Below are 16,894 nucleotides of genomic sequence, written 5' to 3'. Positions count from 1 at the left end.
CAGAACAAAGTTGACTTTCTACCATAGGCATGCGCTTTATTGCTTGCCCATCTTAGCAGCAAGTTAATTGGTAAGCTTGGCATGGAAGCTCACACTTTGCACATTCATTTAATTGTGCACGGTGCCAGTAATGCCGCAGGGGCAGGTGGGTCCTGGCACCTTCAAACACACTCCTTGAATGCCAACACACAGCACATATCAGTGCGTGTGTGTGCGTGTGTGTGTGTGCGTGTGTGTGTGTGTGTGTGTGTGTGTGTGTGTTTGAAGCCAGAGAAGCTGCCTTTGCCAGCAAAGCTCTAGTCTTGAATCTTTAGACTTTGTAGTGCCTCTTTTGACAGATCAATCAAAGCAATTACACAGGCTTGACAGTCACTCTCTAGATAATTAGAAGAGCTAAACGCTAAATATTATGCGGCCCCATACTGTTCAAACTACTCACACTGCTGCCACTGTTGCAGAGTACCGGGTGTAATTTTGCATGTCTTAAAACTGTCACGACTCACACAAACCCAGCAAACCTTGATTAATGTGATAGTCAATATGGCTCGGGGAGGAAAGCTTGATTTGCAATACTCTATAGAATTTCTCTTGTGGTCTGATGCAGATATTCCAGCAGATTTCTTCCCAATTTTAAACTTGTAGGGGGTAAGACGCAAGATAGTCTTTCATCACACAGAAAAAGTTTCTCATCCAAGTAGTAGGCCTACTGTAAAAAATGTGAACACTTCCGAAAGAACAGCAGCCGTTTTGTACAAAAATACTGAGAGTATGCACACACACGCACACACACACACACACACACACACACACACACACACACACACACACACACACACACACACACACACACACACACACACACACACACACACACACACACACACACACACACACTAAAAATGAATTTTCCATCTAATTATTTATCCTCTTGTTTTGATCCCACTAGATAGCAGCACTGTGGTTTAATGGATTCAAACTCAATTAAAGAATGATATTATGATTCCATTTTTTTCTTACTGGAGGCAGGTGTGCTATTAATTTTCTTAGCACAAACGCGTATTGATTTCAATATGGAATGCATGGAAGATTTTTCTAAAGAAAATCAAAGGTGGGCTTATGGGCATGCATTGATGTGGCAATGTTTTCATGATATAGATTAAAAACACTTAAACTATCACTTCAGGATTACTATTTCTAGTACAAAAGCAATTTTCACTGCACAATAGCAGCTCTTCAGTTCCACCTGCACTTAATGTGTGAACGCATTTCATTCAAGCAGACTGATTGTTGCAGTTTCGTGGAGTAGGCCTACAATAGTGCAGCATCCAGTGCTAAGGCACAGCCACAGGCTCAGCTAGCATTAGCATGCGGGTTTATTTTGGTCGTTTCTAGCCGTGTGTTCTCAAAGATTCTAATAATGATGTCCCAGTGAGGCACCAGCAGTTGTTTACGTAAAATAAATAGTACTTGGTAGTGTGCTTGCCAATGGAAAGTGCTAATAGCAAATTGAGCCTTGTTTAGCCAAACAGCAACTGTCAAGTGGAAGAGAAGCAATCAGATTTCTCATTTGTGCTCTAATAATTCAGTTTCAACAGCAACTACTACTGTAGAATCTTATGGATGATCGCAAAGATTTACAAAACAGAAGGAGTATGTCTTCTGTGTGATGGGGAACTGTGCTGTATTCATTGTGGGTCATGGAGTCTGGGCCACTGCCAGACTAAACAAAACCTAATCCCATCCGCCAGTAAACCCTGTTTAAGCCCACGCTTAGTACACTAGTTAAATGAAACGCTCACACTGCACTCCCCCACTATGTTTCTCCGTTGGATTGTGGTAATGGATGAGCCACCCACCTCTGTTCATGCAACTTTATAATACGTGGAGCTCCATAGTAAAAAGGCAGCACAAAAGCTACGGACCATATAGAGATGAGATCACACTTCCCGCCTCCCTCCCGTCTCAGAAACATCCTTGTATTAAAATAATCCAGCTACAGTGACAAGACAGTGCACTCTTAAAACAGTTGGGTCAAAAATAACCCAACTATGGGTCAAAAATGGACTGATCCTCTACTTGGGTCGATTTGACCCAACATTGAGTCAAGAAATTGGTCTTTCAGCGTAATACAACTCATAAATATTGGTCAGATCCTTTACTTGGGTCAAAAAATTGGGTCATTTTGTATAAAATCAGTCCATTTTTGATCCATAATTGGGTTATTTTTGACCCAACTGTTTTTAGGGTGAGAACAGTGTATGCATGCTAACTGCAAAATATGTGTTTCAAAGATGTGTGTCAATTGGGTGGGGCAACTTTTGAACATGATTCCAGACAAAAACGTTTGCATAATTTAAATCACGGGTGTCCAAAATATGGCCAACCATTTGTTTGCGGCCCAAAGCAAAGACTCAACTAAACATTTGACACGGTCCGTGACGTTGCCAGCAATGTACTGCGGTACTTTTTTTCTGGACTGGGTGGCAAGTCAGGAAGGAACGTCATCTCTCGGTGGACAAGACATTAAAATGGGGAACAGAAATGTTGTAACTTGAACACTTCCTGGGGAATCAGAACGTTTGTCCCAGTTCCAAACGATTCTCAGGACTTGGCCTGTCTAATTTGTCAAAACAGTGCTTCTTGTACAATGGATCGAGTTTGAATTGCTTTCTCACCTCCGCCGAACAAGTAGTTTTCTTGGAATTGCATCATTCAGTCTGTCCTCCAGCTCAATTATTTTGTTCACATCATCTTAAACTCAACATTTTTGGACTTTTGCAACCATATTTTGCAAAGTTGTGATCACATTTGTACACAGATGGGCAGATAGAGGAATAATATCTTACCAAGTCCAGAGGTGGCAAATCCAGGCCCAGAAAGTAAAAACCCTGTCACAGTTTGACTTTAGCCCCAAGTGCTAGCTAGCTGGCTCACTAGCTAGCTCCCACGATGCTCGTTTGCTGCAAGGGAGCTAGCTAGCTAGCTAGTTTCAATGGCTAAAGCCAAATTGTGGCAGGGTTTTTACTTTCTGGACCTGGATTTGCCACCTCTGACCAAGTCCTCAAATATTTGAGGAAGGCAAAGGGTAAATACAGACAGAGTCTAGGTGCCATCACACCCTTAAGCCCTATGTATTGTAATACAAGTATTGCAGAAAAGTCCACTTTGTACCTAAACGTCATTCACTCACAACGTTCTAAAAAGGAAAATAATGGAAACCTTGCATGGGAAATAATAAAGCAATTGTGCTCTACCTCTGATCATCTGCACCTAGGCCCAATTATCGCTAAGTAATTGCTTCGTCCTGGTAGCGGCTCTTGGTGTAATCGAATTTGGAAAGGTAATGCCCACTGGGTATCATGAGAGACTCGGGTTGAGGGGTTGTGAGGGGGTATGGAAAGTCAACATTGTGCTTCTCAACCAAGAATTTCTAAAACCATGTTTCTGCTTGCAAAGAGAAGATAAATTAAGGATAAATATGAAATGATTGCATGATGGGATTTTGGTCAAATAAAAGAAAATAGGAGCAAGGCAAACATGTCAAATAAAAGCCAGACGATGAGGAGTATCTGTTGACTCACAGTAATTACAACTTTTCGAGCCAAGAGTAATGCATGCAAGTAAAACCCAATTTCGGGCACGTTTTGTTTAGCTGAGCCTCAAAGTCATAATCATGTGTCATATCCAAGTAGTTAGCCCGCAAGCCCAAAACGTTGCCATCTACCAACCCTTTCACAGCATCAACACTCTGTTCAAGGGTTGTGAGCCCAGACAATGCCAGCTGTTATAACGCAGCATTAGCACAAACAGATAATCATTAACGCCGCTCATTGTTGGCTGCAATTCACTGTGTGTACTGAAGCCGACAACTGGACAAAGTGACGGCAGACGTCCTGCACAACTGGTGGCAGTCGAGTAACACTTACCCCTCTGAAGTTGCTCATAGCCTGGAAGTAGACAAGGTAGCTTTTGCGTGGGTCCAAAGGGGTGTTCCAGTAGCCGTTGTAAGTATGATTGTCTCCCACAGTGAAGGGACTGGCCTCTGGCAGGCTGCTGGGTGGCAGCTCAGCAGTATAGTAGTGCGGGGTGCCCCGGGCCAAGGCCTCGCCGTGAGACATCGGCAGAGGGAAACACTCTTGAAGACCCAGCTCTCGCTTCACTTTTTTCACAGTCTCCTCCTCTACCACCACCTGGTATGTGCTGGACACAAATAGATGAAAACGTAATATTTAGCATGCTATTATTGCTGCAGAACAAGAGTCCATCCTAGAACGCGGCGTGGTGTTCTCACCTGACAGGTGCGCCTCTACCTTGGGCGGGGCGGAGGACTACAGTTATTGTGTTCTCAGTCTCACTCAAGGGGGATGGTATGTCTCCGTAATCAAATGTAGGCGCTGAAAACACATCGTTTAGTTAAGACTTATGTAAAGTACTGCGCAAAAGCATAAAAACAATCACTGGGATGAAACAAAATGTCAATTTCTTGGCCTGCTGATTGTCTACTGTCTCAAAAGAGCATCAAAACGCTGCAGCTCGGGTTCTGATCAGAATAAAGAGATCAGAACATATTACTCCAGTCCTAAACACATTTACACTGGCTCACAGTTAGCTGTAAAATACATTTAAAAATTCTGCTACTGGTTTATAAATCACTCAATGGTTTGTGTCCTGAATACATTAAGGAAATGCTAATTGAATATAAACCCAGTAGAATTGCAGACTTGGATCAGTTAGTGGAGCTCATATTTCAAAGCAAACATGGTGATGCGGCTCTTAGCTGTTATGCCACACGCAAATATAATAAGCAAAACAAAAAGAGCTTGATAACTAACAAACAGATCAAATCCAAATATAATGCTATGAGGTCTCTGCTTTAGTTATTACAACTATTGGTAACTCCATCTACTGTTATTGTAGACTTGCAAAGACAACAAAACTAATTGACAAACACTTTTATACAGTGCTGTGAGTGCCCCCGAGCTTAAATAAGAACAGGAAACCTCTAAGCTTGAATGCCCCTCAAGTGAATTACTGCGCAGAGGGCCGTTTTGGAGCCAATGTTGCTCCTTGACTGCCCTTTTATCCGGTTAGCTTCCCTTTTTTTTTTTTGTTTCATCAGAAAACATGTTTCAGTTGTTTTAGCAGTAATCGTGCGTCGACATTTTAATTGAGTTATGAGCACATTTGTAGTTTTTTGTGTCTCAGTGTTCCTATCGCCTCCTCAAAGTTGCTTAGTGCCAGTAAAAATGATACAGACACCCCTCGGGCCATGGTAAAGGTACCATTCAACTAGTTGTTGTTTCATCAGAAGATTTATGAAAATATTTTATTAAGATTGAAAAGTTCCTTAGTACTTCTTTAACGTGACATAGTAGTCAAGGCTACACAGTATAACACTGAATGGTTAAAACGACCATCTCAACATCGATAACAAATGCGCAGCTTGTAGAGTTAAGAAAAAAAAAAATCTAAATACAAAGAAATCTGAGATGGACCAGTCTTCGAAAACTGAAAGCGTTCCAAGTCAAGGTCAGAGATTCCAAGTTATAAAGTTTCCATAGTTATTATCCCATTAATATGTTGAGTCTGTTATAGAACTGGCACACCAGTGTGCCTAAAAAGGCTAGCAGACCTTGTATAATAAATGTCCATATCCCCATATTCATCACATTGGTTGAACTCCTCATCAAGTTTTCCTGGCTACGGGTCCAGTTAAAAGTCATGGTCTTGAGGCTAAATTGATTGGGTTTTTTCATTTAAAAGGCTTTGGCTTAAGTCATGCTCCTCCCTGGAGTTGTGGCAGCACATTTCACTTTAATATCACCACTCAATTAGCAAGGGAAGAGAGACAAAACTATTCATGTAGAATAAACGATTACTATATTAAAAATGGCTGGTTAACACCAAGGCATCCAGTGCTGAAATAAATTAGGTTTGGGTATTAAAAAGGGCTGGCCATACATAGAGGTCTTGCCAGGTAGAATACACATGTCTGAATGTATACGTGTGTTGATACTAAGTGGACACAACAGTTTGAAGATAGTAGCTGAAGTGTTCAGTAATTGCAGGCTGCCAGCACCAATTTGAGAGATACAGTACTCTGTTTAAGCAAACATTATTCACTGTGGGCCAGCAGAGAGAGAAGAGGAAGATCCGCAAAGACTTTTGGGCACTTTCTACAAACTGGCTTTTGTGCCACAGTTCTCTATGACAAACAGCCAGTAGGCAGGGATTGTGCCTTAAATCTATAATTAAACCAAACGACCTCTCAGAAGAGAGATTTAGGCAGTGTGAGCGAGACACGGTCGGAGTGCCTGCTCCCTGCGTACCAAAGAGGTGCAATGCAATCCTTACACAGGCACAAATGCACCATTAAAAGGAGAGACAAAGAGCAAGGCTGGATTTCCATCAGCATTAATAAGCTCTGAGACTCTCAGATGTGACCGTCCGCTCCCAAGGACATATGCAACATACTTCTTAAGTATAAATAACATTCAGCAGAGTACTCCTGGTGACGTTTCTCCGTAAGTTAATTGATGTCATAAGGACAACAAGATGACAGCCTTTGCTGGGAGATGCTATGGAAAAAAAACAGTCAAAAGAAAATCGGAATTATAGCACACAGTGGGTGGAGTCTTATGGAGGACCAAAAATGACAAAATTAAAAATAAATAAATAAAAGTGAAAATAAAAATGGACATAAAAAAAATATATAATTCAAAAATTAAATATAAAAAAAAATATTATGGAAATAGAAACTACAACAAAATATATACACACCAAAATAAATAAGTAAAAATAAATATGAAAATAAAAACGAGATTAAAAATAACAATAAATAAATGTGGAAATAAACACAAAAATAAATATATAAATATAATCAAATGTCAATGAATAAATAAAAAGACTCAGATTTATTTATTTTATGCTGCAGACGCTGTCAGCTTGAAATCCATCATGAAAAGTCATCCATTGCTGGGGCTGTCCATGCAAGCCGGTGAGACTTCCTTGTTCGCTGACTCGCTCACTCGACCATTGAAAGGCAGTTTGCAACAGCGGAGTCCAACCCATGACACGTTTAGGACCGCCCCCTCATTTGAATAACATTTCATGAAGGATTTCCTGCTGACAGCGTCTGCAGCATGAAATAAATATGTGAGCAGAGTTTATATTTATTTTTTTAACTTTATTTATTATATATATATATATATATATATATATATATATATATATATATATATATATATATATATATATATATATATATATATATAGTTGTTTTTATTTCCATTTATATTTATTTTTTGTATTTAATTTTGTAAGTATATTTTTATATCCGTTTTTATTTTCACATTTATTTATTTATTCATTCATTTTTAATTTTGGCATTTTTGGTCCTTCATAGAGTCTGGAGGTGAACCTGTGTTCTGCAATAACAAACAATAGTACAGCAAGACATGGTTACTGGTCACACTTTTCCTAAAAAAAAAGAAGATAAATTGCAATTGTGGTGTTACCATGAGTGTGTGTGTGTATTTTTCCACAACATACTGTATGACGAATCAATTTTGTTAATTGTCTATATATAGAGTTGGCAATTTGAACTGTTTTTATTACCCTTCATTCTAGTTCATAAGTCTTTCTTTTTATAGCTATTTTGGAACCAGACACTTCTCAAAAGTGATGCTTGTGATTCCAGTCCCAAAAAAAATCAGCATATGGTGTTTGTGGACAGATGGTCCACACTGACATATCAGTATAGATGGAACTTTGAGCAATACAATACCCGAGATGTTTGTGGTGATTTCAGTGAGGGCTGTCTGGCCGAAGCCTTTCCCTGTACGGGCTCGCACAGAGATCAAGTAGGTTGTTCCTGGGTGAAGATTGGAGAACATGTGATAGGTCTCATTCTTTAGCTTGGACACAGTTCTTCTTGGTCCTGGGACGTTGATGCCGGGATCAGACGACTCAATGCTCTGGTAACTGATCTGCAGGCCAACGAGAAGTGAGAACATTTGACAAATGATGGGAGTGTCAATAGCTTTTAAAGCAGAAAAACTGGATTATTCGATTTTCTGGCTCTAACTGCCGATTGCCGTTGATAATGGTTCAAATAAAAAGTTCAAATACTTCTTTTCTGCGAGCCACAGACAAAAGATATCACAGTTTAAATGGACTGCAAGAGATTCAGTCTTTATGTCATTAAATCCATTTAAAACTCTAAATTGCTGTCTTTTCCAAAGTTTCAAGGAGGGCTTATTTGCCACACTTGCACAGCACTCTCAAGTGAATTACCAATTATATCCTGCTAAATGAGATCAAATGGCAGCAATCTGACAAGGATGAGCATTTAGAGTACATTAAGAGCTGTAAGAAGTCTCTGGAATGAACACACACACATACACAGACCTGACGTACTTTAACTGGAGTGAACACATTCAACAATCTGATTTTTCGTATAAATGTTATATCAGTTTTTGCACTGACGTCTGCTCGGTTTCGTACAGTTGAGAATGGTCCGGACCAAACTCATCCATCCGCCCATGTAACTCAATCACTCATTTTCTGGAACTAGGCCCCACACAAAGAGTGCTTTTTTGAGTCGGCGCCACTCTACGTCTTTATCGGGAGCATTTTGAAAGTTTTTTGTGCTTATTTATTAACTCATTCACTCCCAGCTAAACTGAAGCAACCCCCTTCACTCCCGGCTGTTTTACTTTATTTTGACTGATTTTGCAAGGCCCACAGAATATTGTGTTCTATTGCTATAAAAACATGGAACCTACCAAAAGAAAGATTACAGTCTCTTCTTTAATCAGAAGAAAAAACAGTATATTTGTATCTGTTTCCGTTTTGAAGCAATTAGCATTAGAATATAGCTTATAGTTTCATAATTATTCACAAACCTGTTGAAAACACTGAGGAAAAGAGCTTGTTGCAACATGGCCCTGGTTGATCTCTTATACTCTGCTGCTACCTGATGGCCGTTTTTGTAATAACTACCATTGCTTCAAGCATTCTCATCAGGTCAGGGGCTGCATCAAAGCCTTCTGTATGCTCTAGCATAAAAAACTTTTTTTTTTTTAAACGTACAACATATGATTTTGGAACCATGGCAGTATTTAAAATATAATGTTTTTATAGATTTTTGGGAGCAAATGAGTTAAGTGTGAGTGTTTAGTAAGCCACCATTGGGCCTAAGAATTTCCAAGTGTCGTGTCTTTAGAAAAAAAAAAGATGAGAAAAAATAAGAAAATAATTTACAAAAGAATTTTAAGAAAAGTACAAAAACGGCCAAACATTAACTTCTCTCACCCGTTTTCTCTTCTTTGTGGCCATCTGCTTCTTCCTAGACAACCGTGCTATGTTTTTATGGCTCATTAACCAAATAATACAGTACAGTTCAATGTAGATGGAGCCTCAAAACCCAATCGCAGTTTCCTTGTTGCAGCCCGTCGGCAAGTGTGGCCAAATGTTGACAACTATTTTCCCCCCCCGTAACGATCCACTTGAGTTGCTTTCGATCGCATCGCTCAAGTGTGTGGTGAGCCCAAGATAACACTCAAGACACAGATTTAGTGATTATTCCTAGAAGAGCTTTTCGTGGTGCTGGAAGAAAAATTTGGCACAGAGCAATGACAACTTGAAGAAGGCTTGTAACACAGTCAATGGGCTCAGGCAGAGCAGACAATGGTTTAGAAAATGAAGAGAATTTCTATAGCTCGGTATAACGCATTTACAGTCAGCTGTGGGCCGCCTTCACTTATATGTTAAACCACAAATCCTATTTAATAATATCTTTGAGGGGACATTGCGAGCGAGGGTTGGCAGGCCTCGCTGATGCCCTGCCACAGACAGTCTGTACAAGTAAATACTACATCCATATTACGCCTAACAAGATGGCCTACAGCATAACATGTGCACGTGGATTATCTATTAATGAGGCTGTCTGTAGTTTATGCTTCAAGACCAATTTTATAATATAGTGCACAGTGTCGGGGAGAAGGCATTAAAGTGGCTTTTTATACAAGCACGATGAATCACAGAGGAGATAATGAAGATATTATTTTAACACTGGCACATCCATCCATCCATTTTTTTACACCGCGTGTCCCCATTACGGTCACGTGTGAGCTTGGAGCTTGTCTCAGCTGACTTTGGAGGCAAAGTACATCTGGGAAGGGTTGCCAGACATTCACAGGATCTTCTAGACAACAATTGACGAGTGTAAAAAGGAAAGTCTCCTCTCATACAAGCAGCTTACAATCTTGTCTACACTCGTTTTTTATTTTTTTGTTAGCAATGTCGAACGACAAAGGCGTGCATAATGCTTTTCACAAGACTTACTGATTGGCTAGATCGTGATCAGACAATATGTTAGAATAAATGTACATAAGTTATCCCATATTTACTCCTATAGTATTACAATGCACGACTCGTGCTTTTGCAGCTGCAGAGCAGGAACTGTGCCCTTGTCACAAGATAAGGACTGTTTTGTTGTTGGAACGCCCTGTAAAAAAAATTAAAAGAGAGGGCTCAGGAGAGTGACTGAGCACATCTTTGTCTGTTCTCCTGGCGAGCGAAAAATAATTTAAATCTCTTGTCTTCCTTTCTTGTCTGTTGTTTATTAAATGTTTTGGGTTAACTGAACCTGACACCATATTTGGCCGTTTTTGTAAAATAGGTCATCGGCTGTAGTGTCTTAATTTGTCCAATTGATCAATGACGAAATAAGACATTACATTATATTTAATGTTTCTCAGCATTTTTGGAAGAATTAAAAAAATATATATATCCATGCCTTTCAGCTAATGTCAATTCTAGGTGGGTTTTTGCCATTCGGGAACTATTGCCCACAAATGGCGGCAGTCAACTGCAGAGTAAATATAAACGTTTTTAAATAAATATATAGCTCCATCTTCTGCTCGAATTGGTGATCGGTTATCTTTTTTTTCCCCTTTCAAACTCAATCACTGATTGTGATCGGCCGAAAAATCCCGATTGTGTAAATCCCACTTTTCACTGCAATGTTCACTTTTTGTTTTAAATCACTTTATACTTATGTTCGATTGTCTCGTCTTTTCAATCACTAGTACCCTACTGTGGTGCTGCTTATTTTTTCCTGAAAGTTGTAGACTGAATTCCAAATTGTGCGTCGTTCAGGGTGATTGACTTTTGACACCTTCACTGTATTTAGTTTGCGTAGGGAAACTGGTGTTTTTGTCTCTCATTTGCAGTATGTTAGGTTGAATTCTTGTAGACGCAAAATGTGCAACAATAGCTAAGTCTCCATCACCGGTTGCAGCAAGATCAGTCAGGCATTGTAAGTCTCTAAATAAAGCCATATGCGTGAGAGAGATACTGGCAAAGGAAGACGTTGCAGTGTCATGAACACTTCCAGAAACAAAAACAGAAGAGCAAAGGAAAAAAAGGATTTGACTCTCTGCAGATTACATCCAGCCAATAGCTTAGTAAAAATAAGTTCATCTAATGTTGAACTGAAAAAACAACAACACACACCCACACAGACATGGTTTACCCTAAAGGACACGTCAGCCAGCTGCAGCCGTTCTTATTTTACGCACCAAGAAAAATATAGTAACACACTTATCATGTGATAAAAAAACAACAACAACAGATGTTTGCACCGACACTTGTTTTGCAATACTCACCTCATACTGGGTAATAAGACCATTGGGCTCAAGTGGCTCCTCCCACTTCAGGAAGATCATGTCATCCAGTGGGGTGAAGCTGAGCGACTCTGGTGCTATGCCTCCTGGGACTGTAAGACATTGTCATAAAAGAAGCTGAGCCTCTTCTGTTCACATTATAGTTCGGGAACAAAAAACAACAGATATATTCAAATTTACAGTATGCAGAGCCATCGCATTAATTACACGGATCAATCATGTCCTGCGTTAGTAAGGAATCGTGCCAAGCTCCTTATGAAGTCTCTGTCAATGCTGTAATATGGAAGTAGAAAACCTTGGTAAATGTCAATCTGTTCCTTTACAGTCTCAGAAGCTCCCCAGCGTCCTCAACCTATTAAAACATATTATGTACAGTATTTGCTTTGCTGTAACATCTATACATACGGTAGCCTACATGTCAAGTAATTATTAAGAACACAACATACATTGATTTAGGACAAAGATCACAAACGAAAATGCACTTTAATGAAAAATAGAGTGTGTGATTGAAGATCAGTAAAACAGCATTTTACTCATTGATTATTGGTGATCCAATAATAACTAGGGGTGTGTACAGAAGTTGATACTTTTTTTTGGGTATGGATTGACTTGCGTCGGTACTGCCAAGTATCGGATCATGTGAAATCAAACGATACTATGTTTTGGTGCCTAAACGCAGCACCAGCGTCATGACGTCATCCATCTGTGCAATTTCTATTTTGCAATACTATATACTTTATTATTTATAAAATGTTTTACATTTATTTATTTTTACTTCATTCTTTTTTGCTCATTTGTTTTAAACTCATAATGTTGTTTTGTTATTTGTGAATGATAATATATTGAAAAATAATTGTGAACATGTATTTGATTTTATTATTAAATAAATTAATATTACCATAAACACACACACAAACGCACCGAAAATTGGTACAGTTGAGTATCAATTTCCAGGTACCGAATGTGATAGGTACAAATCCCGAATAACCACCGACTCATTTTGGGTCCCGATCTTAGAAAACGATGCTCTGTGTAAATGTACAGCCTGTCACTTCTGAAAAACTAAAAAAAATACAATAAAACACCTTTTTTCTACCTCGCAGCTGCTAATTTCCAACTGTTTTGTCAGTACATCGCATCCTTGTTAGCATAATTTTTTTTATGTGCCCTCAGTTACGGTGCAAATAATGTGCGGAAGCACAAAGGATTACCCGCAGATAAGAAGGAAGCGAGAGAGCTATCTAAGGGTTATTGGGGTGACAGATATATTTTCTGAATTATGAAGAGCACCTTTTGTGATGCTAATTCCGCCTGCCAGAACGTCGTCCTCTGAATTAATGTGTCGGAAAAAGCATGGAAAAGTTACATAACCCTCTTCATCTCACATCATAACCAGCCCATGATGGATGAAATGTGTTCACACACATAAAGTGGTGTGCTACATACGGTGATTGAAAATGATTAGAACGAGCTGTAACAGCCTCAGCAGTTCTGACGGAGACTAAGATATTCAAGTCATCGATGCGAGCCATCCAGATGAAATAACAATAGTGACTGTGAAGAATGTGCTTAAAACAGCGGCGTATACACGAGGCTGGCCGGCGGCCACATTCTTTGACTCCTTTGACTTGCGTTTTAAATCAAACACTGTGCTGCCAGCATTTAGTAAACAGAAGATGGTAAGATCGCTGACAGACCATCTAATGTATGATTCAGTTCAGCAGTAGAAATGTAATGTATGTCCTAGATGCTTTGCTCAAGCAGACGTCTAAATACAACAAGAAAGAAAATGTTTTTAAAATATTAAGTCGAACCATAGAGGTTGCTGTGTATGAAAAAATAAATCCCCTAATAGAATATAAACAACTATTTTTGTCTTTAAGACTTGAAAAGAGTTACCGCTGCTTTGCTTTTGTTCCAGCTTGAGCCCAAAAGTGGTTCAAAATACCCCTTGGGCCGCCTCCCACGTCCCCTGCTGTGCTGCAATAGTCAGAAGTTTGGACAAACGTTTTCATTTAATAGCATGACAAGTGTGTCAACGCTTTGGCTGGTACAGTCAAAAGCCATCAAATAACACTGTGGGACCCATTTTGTTAGACTTGGCGTAAAAACGGCTGCATCTTCATTTTCGTGCTGGTTCAAGTCTGTGTCACACACCGGATGCATGATTGGAGGTGCAAGGCGGTCTACATGGCCCACTTCACATGCATGGCTGATGACATCATCCACAAGGGGAGATCTTGCCGTTTATAAACACACTTTGTGTACGCGAGTCTCTTGCACGGACCCCCGAGAGTCAATTTCTCCTTGCGCAATGTCAATGTGCGTGCCTCAACTTGGGCTTATTTTCAAGGTAATGAGGGGAGCCGCTTCAATTGGCCGGGAGTCGGCTGCATTCCGTTTCACGACGTCACAAATGCCGGGAACGCCGCTTTTTACCTGTACCCATCAAAACACCAAAAGGAAGCAAATGCCACCAATGGGCACAGTAACTGGGCATGAAAATAGGGCCCCGTATTGTAACCATGCCCACATTATGAGAGGGTGTATTTAAGATTGTATTTGCAGTATTAGAACCACACTAAAAATATATAGAATGGGAAAATTCAAGAAAAAAAAGTTGTAATGCTATGAGAAAGTTTTCAGAATAACGTTGTGAATTTTATTAGATGAATGTTGAAATCTAAAACCAAGAGCATTACTTAATCATTTTAATTCTCATATTTTTGTTCGCTTGACTGTATTTCAACACGTACAAACGTTCTTGACAATAATATGTTCTATGCAGCTTCAGTAGGCTAAATACGGTATTGTGGTTAATATTACGTTAGTGGAATATGAGTTAAGCAGCAAAATCCATCAGTTTTGATCAATATCAGAAGGGGCCATTTTGCCACTTCTTGTCAAGTTAAAATTACATCATAGTTGCTGAGGTCTCAGGTAACAACCAATCACAGCTCAGCTTCAGATAACAGGTGAGCAGTGATTGGTCATTGATCATTTCTGCATTTCATATTCGTATAAAGACGTTTTCATGAGTTATAGCATATGGAAGCTGAAGTACCAATGTGGAGTATTTATATATATAAATATGTTCGGACATATTTGCAAATACATTTAAAGGAGAAATCAACGTTAAACGTTTCATGACAATAATATGTTATATGTGACCTTACTAGTTTAAACGTGACATTTTGATTAAAATTACATTTGTGGAATATGAGTTATGAAGCAAAATCCAGCCGTTTTTATCCATCTCAGGGGGCGGCCATTTTGCCACTTGCTGTCGATGGAAGGGCTCAGGCAACAACCAATCACAGCTTAGCTTTAGAAAACAGATGAGATGTGATTGGTCGTTGCCTGACTCCTGAGCAACGGTGACGTCATCTTCAGTCAGCAGCAAGTGTCAAAATGGCTGCCCCTTGAGATGGATAAAAACGGCTGGATTTTGCTTCATAACTCATATTCCACAAATGTAATTTTAATCAAAATGTCATGTTTAAACTAGTAAGGTCACATATAACATATTATGGTCATGAAACGTTTAACGTGGATTTCTCCTTTAAATGTATTTGCAAATACGTCCGAACATATTTATATATATAAATACTCCACATTTGTACTTCAGCTTCCATTTGCTATAACTCATGAAAACGTCTTTATACGAAATATATGAAATGCAGAAATGATCACTAATAACTGGCAAAAGAAACAGCTGAATCAATTAAACGGCGTGTTTTTGTTTCATACATGTGCACGTTGATGAGTGAGTGGACCATGTCTCAGTCCACTTCTTCCATCTGTGCTTGAGCACGGCAATGAACGCTCACACTAACAGTTGAGACTGTTGCATGTCAATGCAACCGTAACCGGTTAAATAAAAATCCAATTGTGCATAAAATATTTGTTTGTGTCCTCTTTCTCTTCCCTGACCTCCTCCCGGGACTTACTGTCTTCCTCCGTCTGGAAGGTGACCTCTCTGCCCTCTTTCTTGCCCTCCGGGTTGGCCAGTGAAAGACGGACATGGATGCCGTGGTAGGGCGGCAGATCACGCAGCGTGAAGCGTGAGGCGTTGCGCTCCACAGCCAGGCACTCACGCACGGTGGTGTTGTGGCCGCCGCCGCCTCCCGCCGTGGTGTAGCGGTAGCACAGGGACACTGAGTAGGTGTGGCAGCGTGTCACGTTGAACGCCAAGTTCTCCCACAGCAGGGACAACTGCCTGGGCTGGATGTCTGTGGCTGTCAGGCCCCGCAGTGCGCGCATGGGCTCTGGATGGGTGGAGAAAAATTGCACAGGAAGCTTGAGATGAGTTGATAGAAAGTATTCATAAAAATGCAAATGATCAAGGAAGACTTTTACATTCATATGTCCCTTAAACGACCATTGGGTACAAAATAGCTTCCGACGCTGTCTACTATGTTTGTTCCCTGTCATCGATTCGACATGTAGATACAAACTTCTTCCACAGGACTTTGGCTTTCTCGTGCATCTAAAAATGGGGTCTTACCAAAATTCCATTTCTGACCATTTCAGTTGACAAGGGTGTGATTTGAATGTGTTTTGTAATGAAATGAGATTGCTTCCCCCTTTCACATATCTGCGGCCAAAACATAAAGCCACATATCTGCATTCATTTCTTTTGGATAAATATTTTTCTCACAGGCTCGAAGATTTATACAAATTAGGGATAGACGGATAATCGTGTCGATTTCTTACGAATCTGAAGCTGCTATCTCACTGAGCTTGCGAATGTAGCAAATGTAGGGTTTTCATCAGGATTTGTAATATGTTGACAGACAGTTTTTACTTGTTGCAAAGACATTTCAAACATATTCAGACAATTTTTCACTGTCTGCGAAGATCTTCTGAAACCTTTTACAAACCCTGACGAAAAACCCAAATTAGCTACATTCACATAACTCAGTGAGATAAAGGGACATTTTCATTTATAGATTGATTTAAATTTCCTCTTTTTAAAAATTATGCTAACAATGGGAACGCCCTACTATTTTTATTTTGAAAAATAAATAATAATAATAATAAAATTAAGAAATTATGTTGCAATTAAGAAATTATGTTAACATTTTAGAAAACTTTATTTACAGTAGAACATTTTAGGGAACTGTTTATTTGCTTATTTTTTTTAATTTATAGTAACACAAGCTGACCATCGAAGCTCCCTGCAGTTTTTGTTATATTTTTTA

General features: G+C 39.5%; 1 protein-coding gene across 3 annotated transcripts in view; it reads right to left on the bottom strand.

Annotated features, from left to right (window-relative positions):
• The window catches only part of LOC147172201 (receptor-type tyrosine-protein phosphatase U), a 213,029-nt gene that overhangs the window by 52,206 nt on the left and 143,929 nt on the right, over positions 1-16,894 (bottom strand). For all 3 annotated transcript variants that reach the window (XM_086077670.1, XM_086077671.1, XM_086077672.1), the window contains exons 8-12: positions 15,641-15,958; positions 11,673-11,782; positions 7,787-7,988; positions 4,292-4,394; positions 3,927-4,200 (exon numbers count right to left, since the gene is read on the bottom strand). In XM_086077670.1, coding sequence (XP_085933796.1) covers positions 3,927-4,200; positions 4,292-4,394; positions 7,787-7,988; positions 11,673-11,782; positions 15,641-15,958 — 1,007 coding nt within the window. The remainder of the gene's footprint in view (positions 1-3,926; positions 4,201-4,291; positions 4,395-7,786; positions 7,989-11,672; positions 11,783-15,640; positions 15,959-16,894) is intronic.

Source organism: Leptonotus elevatus, chromosome 6, assembly GCF_054856555.1.
Source record: "Leptonotus elevatus isolate MCC_2025b chromosome 6, RoL_Lele_1.0, whole genome shotgun sequence".
NCBI classification, from domain to species: domain Eukaryota; kingdom Metazoa; phylum Chordata; class Actinopteri; order Syngnathiformes; family Syngnathidae; genus Leptonotus; species Leptonotus elevatus.
This window is presented reverse-complemented; position numbering and strand designations above follow the sequence as displayed.